Source organism: Schistocerca cancellata, chromosome 8 (assembly GCF_023864275.1).
Source record: "Schistocerca cancellata isolate TAMUIC-IGC-003103 chromosome 8, iqSchCanc2.1, whole genome shotgun sequence".
NCBI classification, from domain to species: Eukaryota; Metazoa; Arthropoda; class Insecta; order Orthoptera; family Acrididae; genus Schistocerca; species Schistocerca cancellata.
Window position 1 is genome coordinate 363,911,124 of NC_064633.1, and position 19,745 is coordinate 363,930,868.

Consider the following 19,745-nt stretch of genomic DNA (forward strand, 5'->3'; position numbering starts at 1 on the left):
CAGACTTTAATGCTGGTCAAAGTAAAAGAGTGTCTCAACACAAAATGCAATGAACACTCATAACAGTGGGCCTCCAAAGCCGATGACCCGTGCATGTGCCAATGTTAACACCATGACATCGGCAACTTCGGTTGAAATGTGCATATGACCAATGGCACTGGATGGTAGCACAGTGGCAATGTGTTGCATGGTCTGAGGAATCCCGATACCTTCTTCGTCATGCCAGTGGGAGGGCACAAATCTGTTGTCTTCCAGGGAAACAGCTCCTTGACACCTGTGCTAAGGGATGGAGACAAGCTGGTGGCAGCTCTATTATGCTCCGGGGAACATTCATGTGGGCATCCATGGGTCTGGTGAGCCTTGTGCAAGGCACCATGACAGCCAAGGAGTATTGTACACTGATTGCAGACTACGTACATCCCTCCATGATGATCATGTTTCCCAATGGCAATGGCATTTTCAGCAAGATAATGCACCCCATGACAAGGCCAGGAGTGAGGTGGGGTGGTTTGAGGAACACAGTGGTGAGTTCCAATTGATGTGCACCCCCCCCCCTCTCCCTCCCCCCCTCTCTCTCCCCCTCCCTCTCTCCCTCTCCCCTCCCCCTCCCTCCGCAGAATTTATGGGAATTAGATGATTTGTGTGAGCAGATGTGGTGCCAACTCCTTCTAGCTACCTACCAAGGCGTCATTGCTTCCATGCCAAGACACATAACGGCAGTTATGCATGCCAAAAGTGGAGAAACTGGCTGTTAGGTAAGTGATCATAATGTTCTGGCTGATCAGTGTAACTTCCAGGTGCTACTCTTTATTGACTGTATGACCATGAGGCAGGAATTCATAATGCACTTTTCAGTTGTAATCAAAGAAAACAGTTGGAAGCTCACCAGGCAGTTTCCATTGGGGCGATCGGGCCTTGGTTTCAACATCACGTCCATATACTCATGTTTCGTCACCTGTTATAACCTTCTTTAGAAGTTCTGGATCATTGTTGACTTCATTCAGCAATTCCTGAATCATGTCTATGTGAAGTCTTTTGTGGTTGAAATTCAACAATTTCAGAAAAACTTCGCTGCTACATGTTTCATGCCCAAAACTTTCGATTGAGTGAGGTGGCGCAGTGATCAGCACACTGGACTCACATTCAAGAGGATGATGGTTCAAACCCACTTCCAGCCATCCTGATTTAGGTTTTCTGTGATTTCCCTAAATCACTTCAGGCAAATGCCAGGATGGGTCATTTGAAAGAGCAAAGCCAATTTCCTTCCCCATGCTTCCCTAAACCGATGAGACCGATGACCTCGCTGTCTGGTCCCCTCCCCCAAGTCAATAAACCAACCAAAACTTCCGATAAAATTGCTTGGCATCAGCCAAAGGATATGCCAACATCATCAACAACCTTTCTGATGGTGATTCAGTGATTTTCCAGCACCATTTTCTTTACTTCTTCCACACCGTTGTCAGTAATTGATGTGACGGAGTGTCCAGGGCAGCAGTCATCTACAGTGTCTTCTCAACCCTCTTTGAAATGTTTACACCACATGTATACTCTTGCCTGCAAAATTAAAGTATTCTCATTACTTTTTGGTCACACCTCATACACTCTGTTATGAAAGTATCCTTAATAGTTTATGAGTAAGCAGTGAGAGTATTTCATATTGAAAGTCTTATTTGATTGCAACATTGAAGCTTTTCTACAAATGTAAACAGATTGTTAGAGTTTAGTGACTGACTAATTTTTTCATACTCACTGGCTGAGCTGTTACTTGTGATTATATTACTTAACATTTTCATGGAAATTAAACTTTTAGTAGTTGTTGCTGATCAGTAAATATTCCTTCTGTACCTTTCAGTGCCTTCTGTACCTTTCAGAAGTCAGAATCTGTGCATCAGAGGTACCCTAAACGAATACCAGTGGCATACTGTGTTTTCTGTGTTGCTGTCAGTACTATTGTATTTACACCAGAAGTGTCCCAAGAAGATAGCAATACTACAGCCTATTCTTAAACTGTTAAATGTGTCTTCATAACTGAATGTAAAGTGTAATAAGAAGTATTATAGAGGGCTTGAACCACAGTGCCTGCTATTCCTAGAAACACTGGTTGTCATTTATATACCATATTGGATATGGGCTGTGCTACATCATGAACACCTTGACCAAAAGCTTTAAAACAGAAACTTGTGCGAATCTAATTTTAATGGGACTTTCCACTGGGCCAGAGGGTGAGTACATGCAGCTTATCACCCCCTGTAGGACTTTGAGAAAGGTCTAATCACTTGCACCGTACTGACAAGTCACACAGACAGTTTGCTGTAGCATGAGTACTGCAAAATGAATGGTGATTAGATGGACGCAGGTCAATGCTGTAGCAGGAAGAGTAGGTGTGGGTCCTTCCACAAGTCAATTCCACAAGAAGATTGAAGGATTATTGAACTGGTTCCAATGAATTAACAGATGACAACAACTGAAATAATGCCAGAAATTACAGGCATATGCACCAAAATCTATTGGGTACAGATCACTGGAAGTTGGGTTGAGATCTGGAGCTGCCATGCTCCATTTTACATCACATCTTTCCACAGGCAACAGACTTGCATGGTGTAGAGCCAGAGTTAACTGGTACATTGACTATTACAGGGAGGTGTCGTCATTGAGTGACCGTAGGAGGATACAAGATGACTTGGACAGGATTTGTGATTGGTGTAAAGAATGGCAGCTAACTCTAAATATAGATAAATGTAAATTAATGCAGATGAATAGAAAAAGAATCCCATAATGTTTGAATACTCCATTAGTAGTGTAACGCTTGACACAGTCACGTCAATTAAATATTTGGGCATAACATTGCAGAGTGATATGAAGTGGCACAAGCATGTAATGGCAGTTGTGGGGAAGGTGGATAGTCATCTTCGGTTCATTGGTAGAATTTTGAATGTGGTTCATCTGTAAAGGAGACCGCTTATAAAACACTAATACAACCTATTCTTGAGTATTGCTCGAGCATTTGGGATCCCTATCAGGTCAGATTGAGGGAGGACATAGAAGCAATCTAGTGGGCTGCTAGATTTGTTACTGGTAGGTTTGATCATCACGCGAGTGTTATGGAAATGCTTCAGGAACTCTGTTGGGAGTCTCTGGAGGAAAGGAGGCATTCTTTTCGTGAATCGCTACTGAGGAAATTTAGAGAACCAGCATTTGAGGCTGACTACAGTGCAGTGCAGTACAGTACATTACAATTTTCCGCCAACTTACATTTCGTGGAAAGACCACAAAGATAAGATAGAGAGATTAGGGCTCATACAGAGGCATATAGGCAGTCATTTTTCCCTCGTTCTGTTTGGGAGTGGAACAGGCAGAGAAGATGCTAGTTGTGGTATGAGGTACCCTCCGCCACGTACTGTATGGTGGATTGTGGAGTATGTATGTAGATGTAGATATTCTGTGGTGTTCAGTGATCAGTTGTACTTTTGAGGTCGGACTGATACCAGCACGTGTTTTGATGGTCTGGTGAAAGGTCACAAGAAGCAGCTATTCTTGAGACCCCTGCCTCTCCCAACTCCTGGAATCATGGGGGAGCTATTGAATATGACAACAGAACTGATTTGGTGATTGTGGAAGAGTGGCTGAATTCTCACCAGTATGTGGTATGAGTTGTAAACCCGGTTTACATATCCTTCATGACCAGGGTACCAAATTTTTTTTCAGTTCAATAAACTTTACCAATAGCTTGTACACATTAAGATATTTTATTTTGAAAGCAACCAGTTTCAGCAACTCATTTTGCCATCTTGATGCCCCTGCATAATAACAGAGTAGACATGTAGTAATATAAGGGTATACAAATCAAGCTTACAAGAAGTGACAGATAATCACAATACCACTTAAGTTTAAAGATGTTGAAAGCATTTGCGTTAAATCAAATCTTTGTGTACATCCAGCACAACAGACTAAAACCTGTGTGTATACTGTATTTTTTAGTAGCAGTAAACCAAACCTCTGTGTATATCCAGCACATTAGAATAAAGCATGTGTACATATTTGTTAGTCATAAAACTATTTAACATCACAGATTTACAAGGGAACTGGTAAATTTATTAAAAAGATCTGCACTAGGCAGTGTATAATCAAGAGCTCCATAAAAACAAAACTTGTCATATTATTATTATTATTATTATTATTATTGTTGTTGTTGTTGTTGTTGTTGTTGTTACTTATTTATTTATTTATTTTTTGTTACAGTAATAAAATCCTATAAAATTCTTTTATATGAGGAACTGCCTAGTACATATGAGTACCAACCTTCATTTAAAGTAAAATGTCACACAGTAAGCTATGAAATACAATAGTATGCATATTTACAGCCTAGGCAATATCACAGATGGTAAGACAAGTAGTAGTTGTCACAGCATCAGAAATAACTGATCGCGAAACCAATGCCAGTCAACATATTACTAGAAAATAGCATGCATAGCAAACGCTAACAATATTCACAACTATCTTGTGGCCTAGATTCTACAGTAAATTGGAATAAAAGATATGATAGGTTTCCTTTATATCACTTAACAGGTCGGCATTACCACAGTGAAACAAATCAACAAGAAAGTCAAATCCTACTTAAACAAGGCGAGTCCTCTAAGTTCACAGCTGACAACTTCATACATACATGACGTATCTATAGATGCCAGACCATCTAAATACTAAGACACGGCAAGTTGTGTCACTATAGGGAATGTGGGTATGGAAAAAAATAATAGGTAAAAGAGTGTGTGAAGACCACCATATTGTCAAAGTTGAAGCCCATAAAGCGAGTATCATCATCTATCTCCATGAACACCAAAACTCGTCTCTAGTGAGATCATTATAACATCCTCCATAAACTGTATGGGGAAGTAAGGACAACACAGACACGCTGATAAACTAACCAGGTCATAATCATACTCATCAGGTGTAGTCAAGACATTCTGAATTCCCACAAGTGAGTTGAGGAATGTGTCAGTTAGGGTCTAAAAACCAACTGGCTAAAAGGTGGTAGCAGACAATAGGTAACACTAGTTTGCATTATAAGGAAGCATTAAATGCTTCATTGTCCTAAGTATTAAAGTACCGTATAAGATACCAATAAACTAAAAACATGGTCACTAATAAACATGTGCTGCTTACCGCGGGAGTATATCACTATAAAGCGGATACAGAGAGTTGTAGAAAAAAAGATCTACAAGCTCATATGTAGGTGACGCATAATAAGCTTCAGGTAAACAATCAGTGTATTACAATAAGGTTGAAAAATTACATTCATGCTAAGATTCTTAGACACCAACTCATATAAGCTTGTAGATCTTATGTACCAGCCAATATTCCCTGGCTGTAATGGACCAACAGAGAAGGGGATACCAAATGGTATATTCCAGCAGGATAATCCAAAGCCCCCCACTGCAATTCACACTACAAACATCTGGAGGAATGCCTCCATGTAACTCTGTAACTCTGATAGCACAACAATTTGTCATGGATATCCTACATCTTCATGTGTTGCATCTCATGTGACAGTATCATGGTGTCATTTTCCAACAGGACAATGCTCATCCACACATGTCTTTATGAACTGTCTGTGTGATGTTGTGCTACACCTGTGTCCAGCAAGATACCCAGATCTGTCACTGACAGATTATGTGCAGGACCAGCTCAGATGTCAATTCCATCCCAGTGCCATTATCTAGGATATCGCGGACAGTTACAACAGTTGTGGACCAGCATGCCTCAGGAGAGAACACAATCACTTTATGATACCATTCTCAATGAAATCGGTGCGTGTCCAGGAGGGTTGTAACATAATATTGATAAGTGGGCTCATACTGCCAAGTTCTTTGTAAATGTGATTCAATTTTGTAATCACTAAAATAACACCACATATTCTTTCAAACCAGGAAGTTTCATTCCTTTTCCTCCTCTACTTCCAGGTGCTTCCCTTTCTTTAGGCATTTATTTTTATTTTATTGCTCAAATTTGTTGTTATAATTGTTTCCTTAGATTTTTTGTGTTGCACATGAAACGTTCGGTTGAGTGCTATTTTCCTCTGATTTCATTGACAGTGTCCTTGAACATTGTATTGACTGTCTCCCTTCATTCTATTCCTCTAAAGCTGCTTGCTTGTAAGTCAAAACCAAATAATGACAGAAGCATCATTATTGTCATTGTTACACTCTTCACACAGGAATGTCTTGCATTTGGATTTGAATTGTATAAAAATAAAAAATTAAAAGTAATATTATTCCTGTCATTAGAAGTTGCTTTTTAAATTTTGCAGATGACAAAGAAGATGATAAACTCAAAGAAGCAGAAAAGTCGAAAGAAGAAACACCATCAGAGGTGGACACTGGTGTCGATCAACAACAAAATGTGAAAACTGACGATTGGATCAAGAAAATAAACCTAGAACAGTTATGCAAGGAAGTGAGTGCTGTCCAGAGCTTCAGCACATGTGTATTACTTTGTGATATTTCTATTCAGGAGTTTGAAAATGTTATTTCAGGTTTGGCCAGCAATGGCTGTGATTGGTGGTGTGGACAGTGGATTGCGAGTGGGTGGACAGTGCATTCACAAACCAACTGGCAGACGAGCCATCATTCTAGGAACCTTGAAGAAAGGACTTGCATCAGTGAAGGTTCAATGGGAAGATTCTGAGGGCAGTATAAGGTATTTTCCCCCTTTTTCAATCTGAGAGTTAGAAAAAAGATTTTGAAAACTGTGTTTTCAGTAATACTCATTTGTTGTAGAAAAGGAAAGTTGCTACTCACCGCCGGCCGGAGTGGCCGTGCGGTTCTAGGCGCTACAGTCTGGAGCCGAGCGACCGCTACGGTCGCAGGTTCGAATCCTGCCTCGGGCATGGATGTGTGTGATGTCCTTAGGTTAGTTAGGTTTAATTAGTTCTAAGTTCTAGGTGACTGATGACCTCAGAAGTTAAATCGCATAGTGCTCAGAGCCATTTGAACCATTGTTTTGCTACTCACCATATAGTGGAGATGCTGAGTCATGATAGGCACAACAAAAGGCTTCACACAATTATAGCTTTCGGCCATGAAGGCCTTTGTCAGCAGTAGACACACACACACACACACACACACACACACACACACACACACACACACATGGCCAGCTCTCTGAGACTGTAGACGTGTGTGCAAGTTGCGTTTGCGTGTGTGTGTGTGTGTGTGTGTGTGTGTGTGTGTGTGTGTCTACTGCTGACAAAGGCCTTAATGGCCGAAAGCTATAATTGTGTGAATCTTTTTGTTGTGCCTATCTTGACTCAGCATCTCCACTATATGGTGAGTAGCAACTTTCCTTCTCTGGTATTGTTATATTCCATCCTGGATTTTCCATTGTTTCTTTTGTTGTAGATGTAGATATGGGGCTTACATTTTTTTATTGTGTTTGAGTGAAAGTGTTATATGACTATAGTCTTATCTGAGAGCTAACCAGAAATCAACCTCCATTTCAGATAGCATAAGAAGTACTGAAAAGGCAAGTAGCAGTTGTTATACGAACTCACTGAGTTGGTCATTGTGCTTAGAGCTGCAGTAGTGAGAAAGCTGTTGTAAGACTGGTTGTTGAACAACATAGGTTTTATTGAACACCAGGTACACATAAATCACAGAACATAATAGATCTTGACTCTTCTTGAACTAACAAGGGACAAAGAATTTGTGGAGATGGATTCCTCTTGTCCATTAAAATACTGTGGAGCTTTACTAAAAAAATCAAACTTCTGTGCTGGAAAGCACTAAGTTTGTCCAAATGAGAAGCTCTTGACCACAAACTAGTTTCTTGTGAAACCTCACAGGAAGAATAGAAATAGCACCAAATTATATCCTTTCCAAGCCAAATGTTGATGGCAGGGAATGATGAAGTCCAAAACAGTGTCCGGAAAATAGCCAGTTACCATTAGGTCCATGTAAATTAGTCCACTGAAGAGCATTTAGTACAAATCAGTGAGCTGAGAGAAGTGAGGCTGAGATGTCTGTGGCAGTCCTTAAATCTGCCATGTAACCTGTTGCCATTGGATCAATTGTACATCCCCACAGGGTGTAGTCAAGTTTGGAAAGCTGTGTGGGCTTGTAATTAATATATGGTACTGAAGTTTAGAAAAAGAATCCATATTGGTTTATTTACCCTTTTGGGTCACATGGTAAGGATTGCCAGGAGGTCTGAGGGGATAACTCCAGCAGCCCCAGACCCATCTCACAGGAAAAAGGAAAATTCAAAGATAAAGGAACTAAGCTATTCAGCAACTGTTGTAGCTGGTGGCTTGGAACAGAAGAGAGAGATATTTTTCAGTCGCAGCTGTGAGAGGCCCCAATCTCACAAATAAAGCGATCCTGTAATGTGATTTTACTGGCAAGCTTCTTTGCTGATAACAATTGGGCCTATACTGGCATGAACCAGTTGGTTGCTGTCACATCAGCTGAAAGGCAGTGGACAAAAAAGGTGGCCTCTTTGTAAAATTTCGATAGTAAGGATTATGTTTGGAGCATAGTGGCATTTTGTTCATCTCCTCCCCTCTCTCTGAAAAAGTTCATCACAGGTGAACTCTGCAATCACAGTGGGGCCCTATACCTAGTGTGTGATAAGTTTTAATTTTTGTTTAACAATTCAAATCTTGGAATGTGAGTATAATTGTTATTTCAGTATGAGGTGACTGTAGTTGTCGACACAGGATTGTGATGGCAGCGACATTACAAAGTTAGCCGAAACTGGCTTCAGAGACAGGTTTGAGGAGTACAAGCAACTGAAACACTCATAGGACAAGGATTAGGATATAATGTAAAAATAATCAATAAATGTTTACAGGTCTTTTATTAAGTTACTAAAGGAAGTGCATTATTGATTTCTAGCATTATTAGAGGAGGTAACAGATCCAATGTGATTTGTAACAAAATAGGGACTGTGTATCATTGAAAGGCATTCCTGTCATGTAATCATGGAGGATGGAAACAGTGTAACTTAAATTTATTTTCAGTTTGATACCACCACCGATTATATCAAGTACCGTAGTAACTATTTAATTGACCAAATAAAAGTTAAAAAGCTGAAAACATATTAATGTGCAGAAGCCACCAAGTCAGCTACTTGGTTAAATTTTTTATGAGCATCAATGAGAATGAGGTATAAAATTAAATAAATGAAAGTAACAAAAGTATGAAGTGACAACTGCAGAACATGATGCTTCTCATGATATTGATGCAGTTTGAAACAAATAACAAAGCATTTATAGTAAACACCTGCAGGCCGGTAACCTACACCCAAATTTATGTGATTGCAAAAGAAAGTGAATTAAGTTCGGATAACCTACCTAGAAATTTAATTTAGTTTGGACAAACTACCTTGAAATATGGTAAAAATGACTCGTAACAATAAATCAATGTCAAATGAATAAAGAAGCACAGTATAAAAGACTATTGCTTGAAAGTCACAAAAGTAAGCAATTTATAAGTACAGAATAATAGTTTTTAGTTAAAGAAAACAATCCTGTGTGAGTTTACAAATTTACAGTTTGTGACAGTAGTTTCCATCCGTTTCCAGCTCCACATCCTGTAAACCTATCGGGTAAATTACCTTTTTTACTAATCCACTCAGTCTATAATGTGGTGGTTTTAATTCTCGACTGTGAGTAAGTTTAACAAACAAAACACCTTCTGGTGTGCCTGTATCAATGATATAGGTAGAATGTCTACTGTTGGTTTTACCTTGCAAAGTTATGTTTGCACCACCTGATCAAGTGTCCTACCTCTCTTACTGCATTCACTTTGAGGAAGGGTAGATTGGGGGGGGGGGGGGGGGAGAGTGGCAGAACTGCTCCTGTACCCATTTCCTGTATTTGCATTCCTTTGAGTACATCCATAGTGTATTTGGTTGTCTGAGAGATGGGGTAAGACTGATAGTTTGCTGTCTCCTACCTGGTCTTTCTACAAGTCGGCACATTCTGGTGCCAAAGCCATGTGACCTGGGTGTTTGCAATGACTGCAGTGCACTTTGCCAGTGAATACAGATTAGTGGGATTTACCCTGGAGGAAGATTTGATGAATTCCTGAGACCCATTACATAGATAAGTGAGATGCAAGGCCTCCCTTAGCATGCTCATCGAAGCACACTTCACCTCAGTGCTTACCCGTTGGTGAATCCTGTGAACAGATGCATCTACACAGTGAGCTTCTCCTTCACTGTCTTGCACTTTATTTCCTTAGTTATTTTCCCCTTGTACATATGAATGACATTACACAGCTCTTATTCTTACAGCAAAGTGCTCTAAACCCTCTCTGTAATTTTGGGATAGGGTGGAACATTGGTCCCTATAGTAGCTAACTCTTTGCTTATCTCCTTATATATCCACTAGCTCTTTTCAAAAATCTCAAATGGCTTGGTATTTGTGAGCCTTTCTGCGTAATTTACATAAGTTTGCGCATATGCTTGCAGCGTAAGGTTGGCGACTCCTGACAACACTTTGTCACTCCATGCAGACAATTTCTCTACATTTGTTAAATTTTGTATGACTATAGGGACATTTAGGCCTCACTTACCTGCAAAGATGGGAACCAGCAAACCCATTACATCAGTTACAGGCTGGGACAGCTGTGGGAACCCCAGAAATGCAGAAGCGAGGCTAGCTGCATGCTATTTTAAAATGTTTTTATTTGATTTAAATCACCTGAGCTGTATCCATCTCCTGTCCTTTTTGGACTGAATATCTTTCTTAGAGTTTTGCGTTCTTCTTTTAGGGCATCTTCCAGGTCATCTTCTCTGTGGAATATAAGCATTTCACAAGCACATAAGACTTCATTCTACATTACTGTATCATAATGCCAGATTTTTGTTTTTGTAAATGTACATTTTTTGCTGTAGAGGTTAAAGATTTTATCATAGGCTCACCTAACTTTTTGGATATGAATTTTCTGTGCTAATTTTCCCTCCCCTTCAATTCAAGGAGTTCGTCTAAATACTTGAAGTAAGGACCTCTAGTTTTGTCCATATTTTGTGATAAGTTTTTGATTAGGATGTTTTGAGCAGATGTACTTGGTTTTTTGGAAGGCTGTTTGGAGGCCAACTCTTTCATTGTGTTCCTTGAGAGTTCCTTTCTGTTTAATTGCTGTTGTCTTGTTATCTACTAGTGTTGCTGGGTCATCTGCAAAAGTTTGGAAAGAAATTTGGATGGAATTTTTAGGTCTTCCAAGTTGTACAGGTTCCCACTTGTTTTGGTTTTTGAGTTCTGTTTCCTACTTGCAGATGACTTGGTCCACAAACAAAAAGGTGATGTTGGCAGAAAGTATCCAGATGGCATAGTCTTTGACACTAACCTGTGCCAGCCTGTTCAGGGTGATCTAGAGGGATCATTACTAATCGCCCAGAATCCCAAACCTTTCACTTGCTTCAAATTCATTGATGACATCTTCATGATCTTGTTTGAGTGTGAGGGCACCCTTTCTACATTCCTCCAGAACCTCAACACTGTCTGCCTCATTTGCTTTACCTGGTCCTCCTCAACCTGGCAAGCCACCTCCCTTGATGTTGACCCCCACCTCAGTGATTGCTACGTTAGTACCAATGACCAACAATATCTCCACTTCAACAGCTGCCACCTATTCTATACCCCAAGAAGTTCCTTCCATACAGCCTATCCATCTGTAGCCATTGCATCTATAGTGTTGAGCAGTACCTCTCCAAATATACAAAGGATCTTACTGATATCTTCACAGCCCTAAATACTCTCCCAACATTGCACAGAAACAGATCTCCCATGCCTTATCACTCCAGGCACTTACCACCTCCCTTTATTTCCACCATGTGGCCTAAAGGAGCACTGTCCCTATGACTCAGTACCACCTAAGACTGGAGCAACTGAATCACATTCTATGCCAGGGTTTAGACTAGGTCTTATCATGGTCTGAAATGAGGAATATTCTATCCACTATCCTTCCCACCCCTCCCACAGTGGTATTCCACCACCCACCAAACCATCAAAGTACCTCTGGCCATCCCTACTTCACCCCTGCTCCCAACCGCTTGTCTCATGGCTCTCATTCCTGCAACAGACCTAGGTGCAAGATGTCTCCCAAATGTTCTCCCACCATTACCTAGTCCAGTCCGGTCACAAGAATCCTACCCCATCAAAGACCTGTGAAAGCAGTCATGTGATGTATGAACTAAGTTGCAACCATTGTGATCCTTTCTACATGAAAATCACAACCAAGAAACTGTCTGTCCGAATGAATAGCCACTGACAAACTGACCAACAGACAACTGGATCACCCAGCTGCTGAACGTGCTGTCTAACACAACCTGCTTCACTTTAATGACTGTTTGATAGCCTGCACCATCTGAATCCTTCCTACCAACACTAGCTTTTCCGAATTGCACAGGTGGGAACATTTCCTACAAGATATCCTACATTCTTATAACCCATCTGGACCCCAGCTTTTGCTGTCCTTCACCTACCTATCCCCTTCCCTGCTCCCACTCCACCCTCCACCTCCACACACCCACTAGTCTCTCCCCCCCCCCCCCCCTGCTCTATTTTTTTCAGCCCCTCTCCCTCCCCGCTAAATCACCGGACAGCACCCCTCCCTTGCTCTCCCTGTCCCAGTGTCGTCCTTATTCCCACCAGCCACAGACTAGTTTCCCATCAGGCCCAGTTGCTTCACGCAGTCTGGCCTTTGAAACCAGAGACAATGTTAATGTGTGTGCAAGTTGTTCTTGTGTGAATGTGTGTTTGTGTTTTCAACTTAGAAGAAGTCCTTGTGACTGAAAGCTCAAATGTGTTGCAGTCTTTTTGTTGTGCTTGTCTGCAGCTCCATGTCTTTTCTATATTGTGAGTAGCAATATGTCTTTTCCATAATACTGTAATTATTCTGTCCTGGATTTTTTATGTTATTAATTAATGTCTCTAATCCCTAGACCCATTTATTCAACATTTAAAGATAAATATTTAAAATTAATTATTGTTGCTAACTACCATACAATGAAATTTGGACTCTTGGAGATACACATTGGCTTGCTGTTCCAATTTAATCACCTGCAATGTACAGACAAATATCTTGATAAAGTCAAATAATGATTTTTGTAATATTTAATAAGTGGAAAGTAATGTTAGAGTATCCAGAAAAAAGAAGCAGGGAAACACCTGAGCTCTCAGGCCTGACCCCAACCACACCTCAGAAACTGCTGCCTATTAGGAAGAAATGGCCAAATATTTGTGATAACCAAGGGTATGCCATTTCAAAATCGTTATCTTGATTAACAAGGCTTGTTTCACTTGCAGAAATTTAACAAGTGTTGTTATTAAGTGTCCTAAGCTTCATCTATCCTACACTGTGGATCATGAAAGCTCATGCACTGTGGAAAGTTGTGAAGGTTTATTATGTTTTTCCCATTTTTGATTAAGTGTGTGTCTCTGACCTTGACAATGAACTGTATGGTACATTGCATTTATTCATACTTATTTCTAATCATGCTTCATTTTTGTCCCTCTTCTCTTTTCCTCTTATTTTCCTCCTGACATCGAGATATATAGTTTCTTTCGACTAATCTCCTCTCGCTGAATATCTGTATCTGTTGCTTACCACTGCTTCTGTGTTCCTCTCTGATTTTCTACCTTAAAAAAACTTGAGGTTATCAGTGGGTCTACAAAACTTCAATTCTTCTTGCACATGCCACACAAAGTTCCAGAATCCTTCGTCACTAAGCCACCAGAACCACAAAATCATGCCTTCTTGATGATCAGTCACCCAAACCTGATTTGTGCCCAGCTGTTCTGCTTACAGTTGATGTGACAAAGATCTTTGCAGTGTCTGCAGTTGAGGCAGCATTGACAAATGTAGCTTTCTGAAAGTCAAAAGAATGTCCGCTGCTATTGCCCATGTAGGCCTGGTGGTGTGCCAAGGATGTGATTTTGTTGCATTACATTTAAGAGACATTTATAATCAGCACACCAGAATCAAGTTCCTTTACTCTGCTACTAATTATACATGATTAACTAATCACAACACCTATGTGACTGGTTTGAATTATATTGCTATATGCTTGCACTCTGGGAGACAACCAACCTGACCACTGTATTTCCACTTTAAGAAACTTATTGAAATCCATTGCAGCAACGAGCTATCTATTATCTCTACAACCTAACATTGACCTGCCACCAGAATATAATATTCACTTGGGCTGAATCACACCTCCTTGTAAAACAGAGACTACCAAAAGATACAGATCACGTTGTTTCCCACAAAAGTTTCAAAATCTGGCTTCTGTACATCTGAGAAGCTGACTGTTCCAAGTTTCACTCCAAAGCAACACTAGATTTTTAGCAACTAAGCAAGCCTGTCACAAATTGACTGTACAGTGTCTAAATAAATATGTCAATTTTTTACCTTTTTTTTGTTAGTTTCAGTCTACCGTTAAGTTATTTTTCCAAGTGCCAGCCACTTTTTTCAAGAAGAAGGTTGTGTCCGTGTGGTGCCAGTATCTTGCACCAAACAAACTGATATAATATGTTCAACCACAAACTCAATTAAAATACAGATCAGATTTTTTATTACTGCGAAAACTCATGCGTACATGCTCAGGAATTATATTATGTACCCCAATACTAGCCAAGAAGAAGACAAATGTATGTATTGATTGTAATTAATGAGCCAATGGTATCTTGTTGTTTTTGTGGATCCTGTGAACTAACTAATCCATTCTTAGTGCCTCTCTTTCTTGAGTTTTAATAAGACTACAGACCACTGTCTGGGTTTTGCATTTGCAGTAAACCATCCTGTGTGTGCCTTCATTAACTTACAAAGGCAGTAGTCTACATTTTATGGGAAAATTCTGTAATACTAAGTAATTTCTTTTGGTTTCAGTGATGCACAGCTAACTGCACTAGAACCATGTGAACCTTTACCATTCAATGCAAATCGAATAACAGGAATCTCATCTACAACATTTTTTGAGATTGCTCGACTCAGTGGTCTGACTGATGAGGTAATAACTTTTGTCCTCAGCTATATTATTTCTGCCAGCTAATTGTATCTGTACTTCTAAGTAGTTGTTTGTTTAAATTTAGTTTTTGTCCCTAGTTATATTAATTCTGTACATCTAAGGGAGCGAAAGGCTATTTACAGTTTGTACAGAAACCAGATGGCAGTTATAAGAGTCGAGGGGCATGAAAGGGAAGCAGTGGTTGGGAAAGGAGTAAGACAGGGTTGTAGCCTCTCCCCGATGTTATTCAATCTGTATATTGAGCAAGCAGTAAAGGAAACAAAAGAAAAATTCGGAGTAGGTATTAAAATTCATGGAGAAGAAGTAAAAACTTTGAGGTTCGCCGATGACATTGTAATTCTGTCAGAGACAGCAAAGGACTTGGAAGAGCAGTTGAACGGGATGGACAGTGTCTTGAAAGGAGGATATAAGATGAACATCAACAAAAGCAAAACGAGGATAATGGAATGTAGTCAAATTAAGTCGGGTGATGCTGAGGGAATTAGATTAGGAAATGAGACACTTAAAGTAGTAAAGGAGTTTTGCTATTTAGGGAGTAAAATAACCGATGATGGTCGAAGTAGAGAGGATATAAAATGTAGACTGGCAATGGCAAGGAAAGCGTTTCTCAAGAAGAGGAATTTGTTAACATCGAGTATAGATTTAAGTGTCAGGAAGTCATTTCTGAAAGTATTTTATGGAGTGTAGCCATGTATGGAAGTGAAACATGGACGATAACTAGTTTGGACAAGAAGAGAATAGAAGCTTTCGAAATGTGGTGCTACAGAAGAATGCTGAAGATAAGGTGGGTAGATCACGTAACTAATGAGGAGGTATTGAATAGGATTGGGGAGAAGAGAAGTTTGTGGCACAACTTGACTAGAAGAAGGGATCGGTTGGTAGGACATGTTTTGAGGCATCAAGGGATCACAAATTTAGCATTGGAGGGCAGTGTGGAGGGTAAAAATCGTAGAGGGAGACCAAGAGATGAATACACTAAGCAGATTCAGAAGGATGTAGGTTGTGTAGATACTGGGAGATGAAGAAGCTTGCACAGGATAGAGTAGAATGGAGAGCTGCATCAAACCAGTCTCAGGACTGAAGACCACAACAACAACAAGTAATTATTTGCTTAATGAATGACATTTTCATTTTACTAATTATTCTGTATCTCTTTGGTGTAATGAATGTGGATTACCTACCCAATCCTTTAAAATATTCCCTTACCTACTATATTCAAAACTTTCTTGGTCACTAACTTCACAATATGGCGGGAGCAGAGGAAGTAAACTTCACCCAACACGTAAACTGCCATGGGGGAAAGGAGCAATGTTGGCACAACAAGCACTCGCCTGCTCACGCAGTGCCATTGTTGAAACTGTGCTTTGTTTTCATACCAAGCATAAGTTTGAAAGGAGAAAGGACACATGGAAGTAACAGAAACTGAAATATACCATGACAGTGCTTTATTGACTTGGTCATTTTCTATAATGATATTTGTTGCCACATTCAAACTGGCACAACAGCATGAGTTTCACTTTGTAATGACTTTTACAGTACTATCCACAGTAGTTTTATTGTCATATTTGTTATACCTGTATTAGATTGTTGCTGTTAGGTATTTGTTTGGTAATGAAAGTGCATTTAGGGTGGAGTGTACAATTCACAAGTGTAATACTAGAAGTAAAAAATAATTTCTGTATAGTCTGTGTATTCCTGTGTAGAATTTGGAATGGAGTTTTATATTGTAACGCAAAACTCTGTAATACGTTGCCAGTAGACACGTGGCAAGAAACTGACAATCCCCAAATATTTAGAATCAAAGTAGAAAAACACCTGTATATGTAGCTGCAAGTGATAGTGGTCTGTATAAAGTTACATATTTACTATTGGAATTTCAAGAAAGTTGCATTTTTATTATTGAAATTTTGAGTGAGCACTTTCCAGGAAGAGTCAGACAACGTATTACTTCCCCCCACATACACCTTGGGAAATGACCACTACAAAAAAATTCAAGAAATTAGAGCTCATGCTGTGGCTTCCCGATAATCATTCTTCCCACATGACATTCACGAGTGGAACAGGGTAGAGGGTATTAGTTAGTGACATCAGAAGGACCCTCTGCCACCACCATTAGGTGGCTTGCAGAGTGTGATGTAGATATAGATGAAAAGCTTGATTTGAAGTATTAGATGAAAAGAGCTGTTGAATAATATAAGAGGAGGAACAGCATCTACTTACTTCTTGCAATACTTCTCCACATGATACAAATATTTTTGTTCAAACGACTTTTCACAATCTACAACATATGATAGGGACATGCTATGAACTGCTACATTAGTCTTTCTTTGTCAGAATTATATGGAGCATCAATCGCCAAAAGCTTATTGAAATGTCCATACCATAACTGGTTGAATAGCTAAGTATACATGCCAGAGAAAAGCAAAACACCTCCAACTGGTCCACGATTAAAAAAAAGCTGTGGTATCCAATAAATGTGGACCAAAACTACATTTTTATCAAATACAGTACAACCAAATCTAGAATACACATAACTGTCATAAGAGTCTGAACTAATCCATACAAAGGTGCTGTGAATTAGCACAATTACAGTAATGTGTACCTGGTGAGAACTTCACACTTAATAATCAGTAGAAAATATTCACCTGTTAGGAGATGGGGATGGAGAAGAAATATGCAGTTATGTTTGTGCCTCTTGACTACCTCATTTACCCAGTTATCCATTACAGTGGGTTTACCAGTATTGAGCCTTTTCATAACAGTGTTCCATTTTGACTCCATCTCACCACAGTAATTTGCCTTTTCTAGGTCTGCAACACTAGCAGTTAGATGGTGCGGATTTCCTTGTACGTTTTTAGAAAGTGCATCCATATGCTGACTGTCAGGAAGGTGAAACCATTTCACTCACATTAACAGTCACAAATATTCTTTATTTTCATGAACAATGTTTGTCACAGTGTCATGACATGACCTAGGCCAGGCTGATTTTGAACTTGAGCACTGATTGCCTCCTTACACTCTTACTCGTGAACAGAGTAGTGGCAGTCTGGTGGGAAGTGATGGAAATGTGCACACACTGTTTCATTGTGACAACATGGGAGGAGTGACAACTGTGAAATAAGGCAGGGATGGTTTACAGTCCAAACAACAGAGGCTGCTGCCTGGGAAGCAAGGCTGAGAGTGGTGCCAGGGATGCCCAAGCACAAGATTTGCATTCGTGTGTATCACAGTTAGTAGCAAAACGTGACATGGGTGAAAGTGTACAAGTGAAAGGGGAGAGGGCATCAAATGATAAGTAGCTTGCATGGACAAATGAACTCAAACAGGGCCAGAGTATGTGAGGAATGTTTTCACAGTGGTGCCATCTAATAGGAGCAATGCCAGTTGGCATTGTGTAACACTGAGATTGTCTTTGCATTTCAATCTGCAGTGTGAGGAATCTTATCTTTTTACACAAAAAGATGGGTATGCAAATTATTTAGTATATCATAAGACTGAGTGCATACAGTAAATTCAATTTGCAAAGGCAGTACATCTCTTACCTCATCAAAGAATATGGAGATGAAAAATGTGGAGTACTTAAGTGTGTGCAGGAAGTCTTAAAACTTGAAAGGAAGGTCTCTGAAGGTGCTGAAGAAGAGGAAGAAAAAATGAGTATGCCATTCAGATGAGCTACAAATTTGCACTACTTTTAGCAAAGTCCTTGCACCCTATCACAGGTGGTGATTTAATAAAAGAATGCTTGGTAGCTGCAGTTAAGCATTTATGTCCACTTCAGGTACAAGAGTTTTGTGTGGTGGTGTTGTCAAACACGACAAACGTGGAGCCCCCACAGGTTACAGCAGATGATGTTCAGAACCAGCTTGCAAAATATTTGTAAAGAGTGGGTAGCTTATTCTTTGGTGCTGTGTGAAAGTGTAGATATCAGAAACACAGAGCTTCATGTGGCATTCTTAGCACTGTCGAAAAAAATGTAGAAAATTTAGATGAGTCATGGAATTTGCTAGTTTATGTTTCTACAGGTGGAGCCCTAGTCATTTTGGGGGATAATCAGGATTCATAGTGCAGATGAATGGGAAAACAAAAAGGCTTCCACTGGTCAGCTGCGCAGGATTAGCCGAGCGGTCGAAGGCGCTGCAGTCACGGACTGTGCAGCTGGTACTGGCGGAGGTTCGAGTCCTCCCTTGGGCATGAGGGTGTGTGTTTGTCCTTAGGGTAATTTCAGTTAAGTAGTGTGTACGCTTAGGGATTGATGACCTTAGCAGTTAAGTCCCATAAGATTTCACACACACAAAAGGCTTCCACTGGTCAATTCACACTGATCTGCAGCTTGAAGTAAATGATCGGCATTGTTGCAGGGAATATAAATGCAGTCTACGTTTTTCCAAGCATTTCCCTCAGGTTCAGTTCCCTTGTTTATAAAAGTCTCCACACAGCTCCTGACCCTATTTCATATGACAACAGAGGGATGCGGTAGTCACTGCTCGCAGGCCTGCACTCATTGTCTGCTCACAGAGCGCATTTGCTTTGAAGCCCTGATCTAGACTAAAAGAAAGTTACTGTAGAATGCCTACCATTGCATTTTAAAAACAGAAATCATGTTTTAAGTAGGGATTGTCCTATACATTTTAGTAATAATGTGTTTCGATGTCTGCATTTGAATTTGTGTGTGTGTTTACATGCTTGCGTGTATGCATGTATGTGTAGTCATCATCTTC

General features: G+C 40.0%; 1 protein-coding gene across 1 annotated transcript in view; it reads left to right on the forward strand.

The window, feature by feature from the left end:
- Positions 1-19,745, forward strand: part of LOC126095271 (probable E3 ubiquitin-protein ligase HERC1) — an 814,023-nt gene that overhangs the window by 357,624 nt on the left and 436,654 nt on the right. The window contains exons 32-34 of the mRNA XM_049910030.1: positions 6,305-6,450; positions 6,530-6,693; positions 14,889-15,009. Of these exons, the coding sequence (XP_049765987.1) occupies positions 6,305-6,450; positions 6,530-6,693; positions 14,889-15,009 (431 nt within the window). The remainder of the gene's footprint in view (positions 1-6,304; positions 6,451-6,529; positions 6,694-14,888; positions 15,010-19,745) is intronic.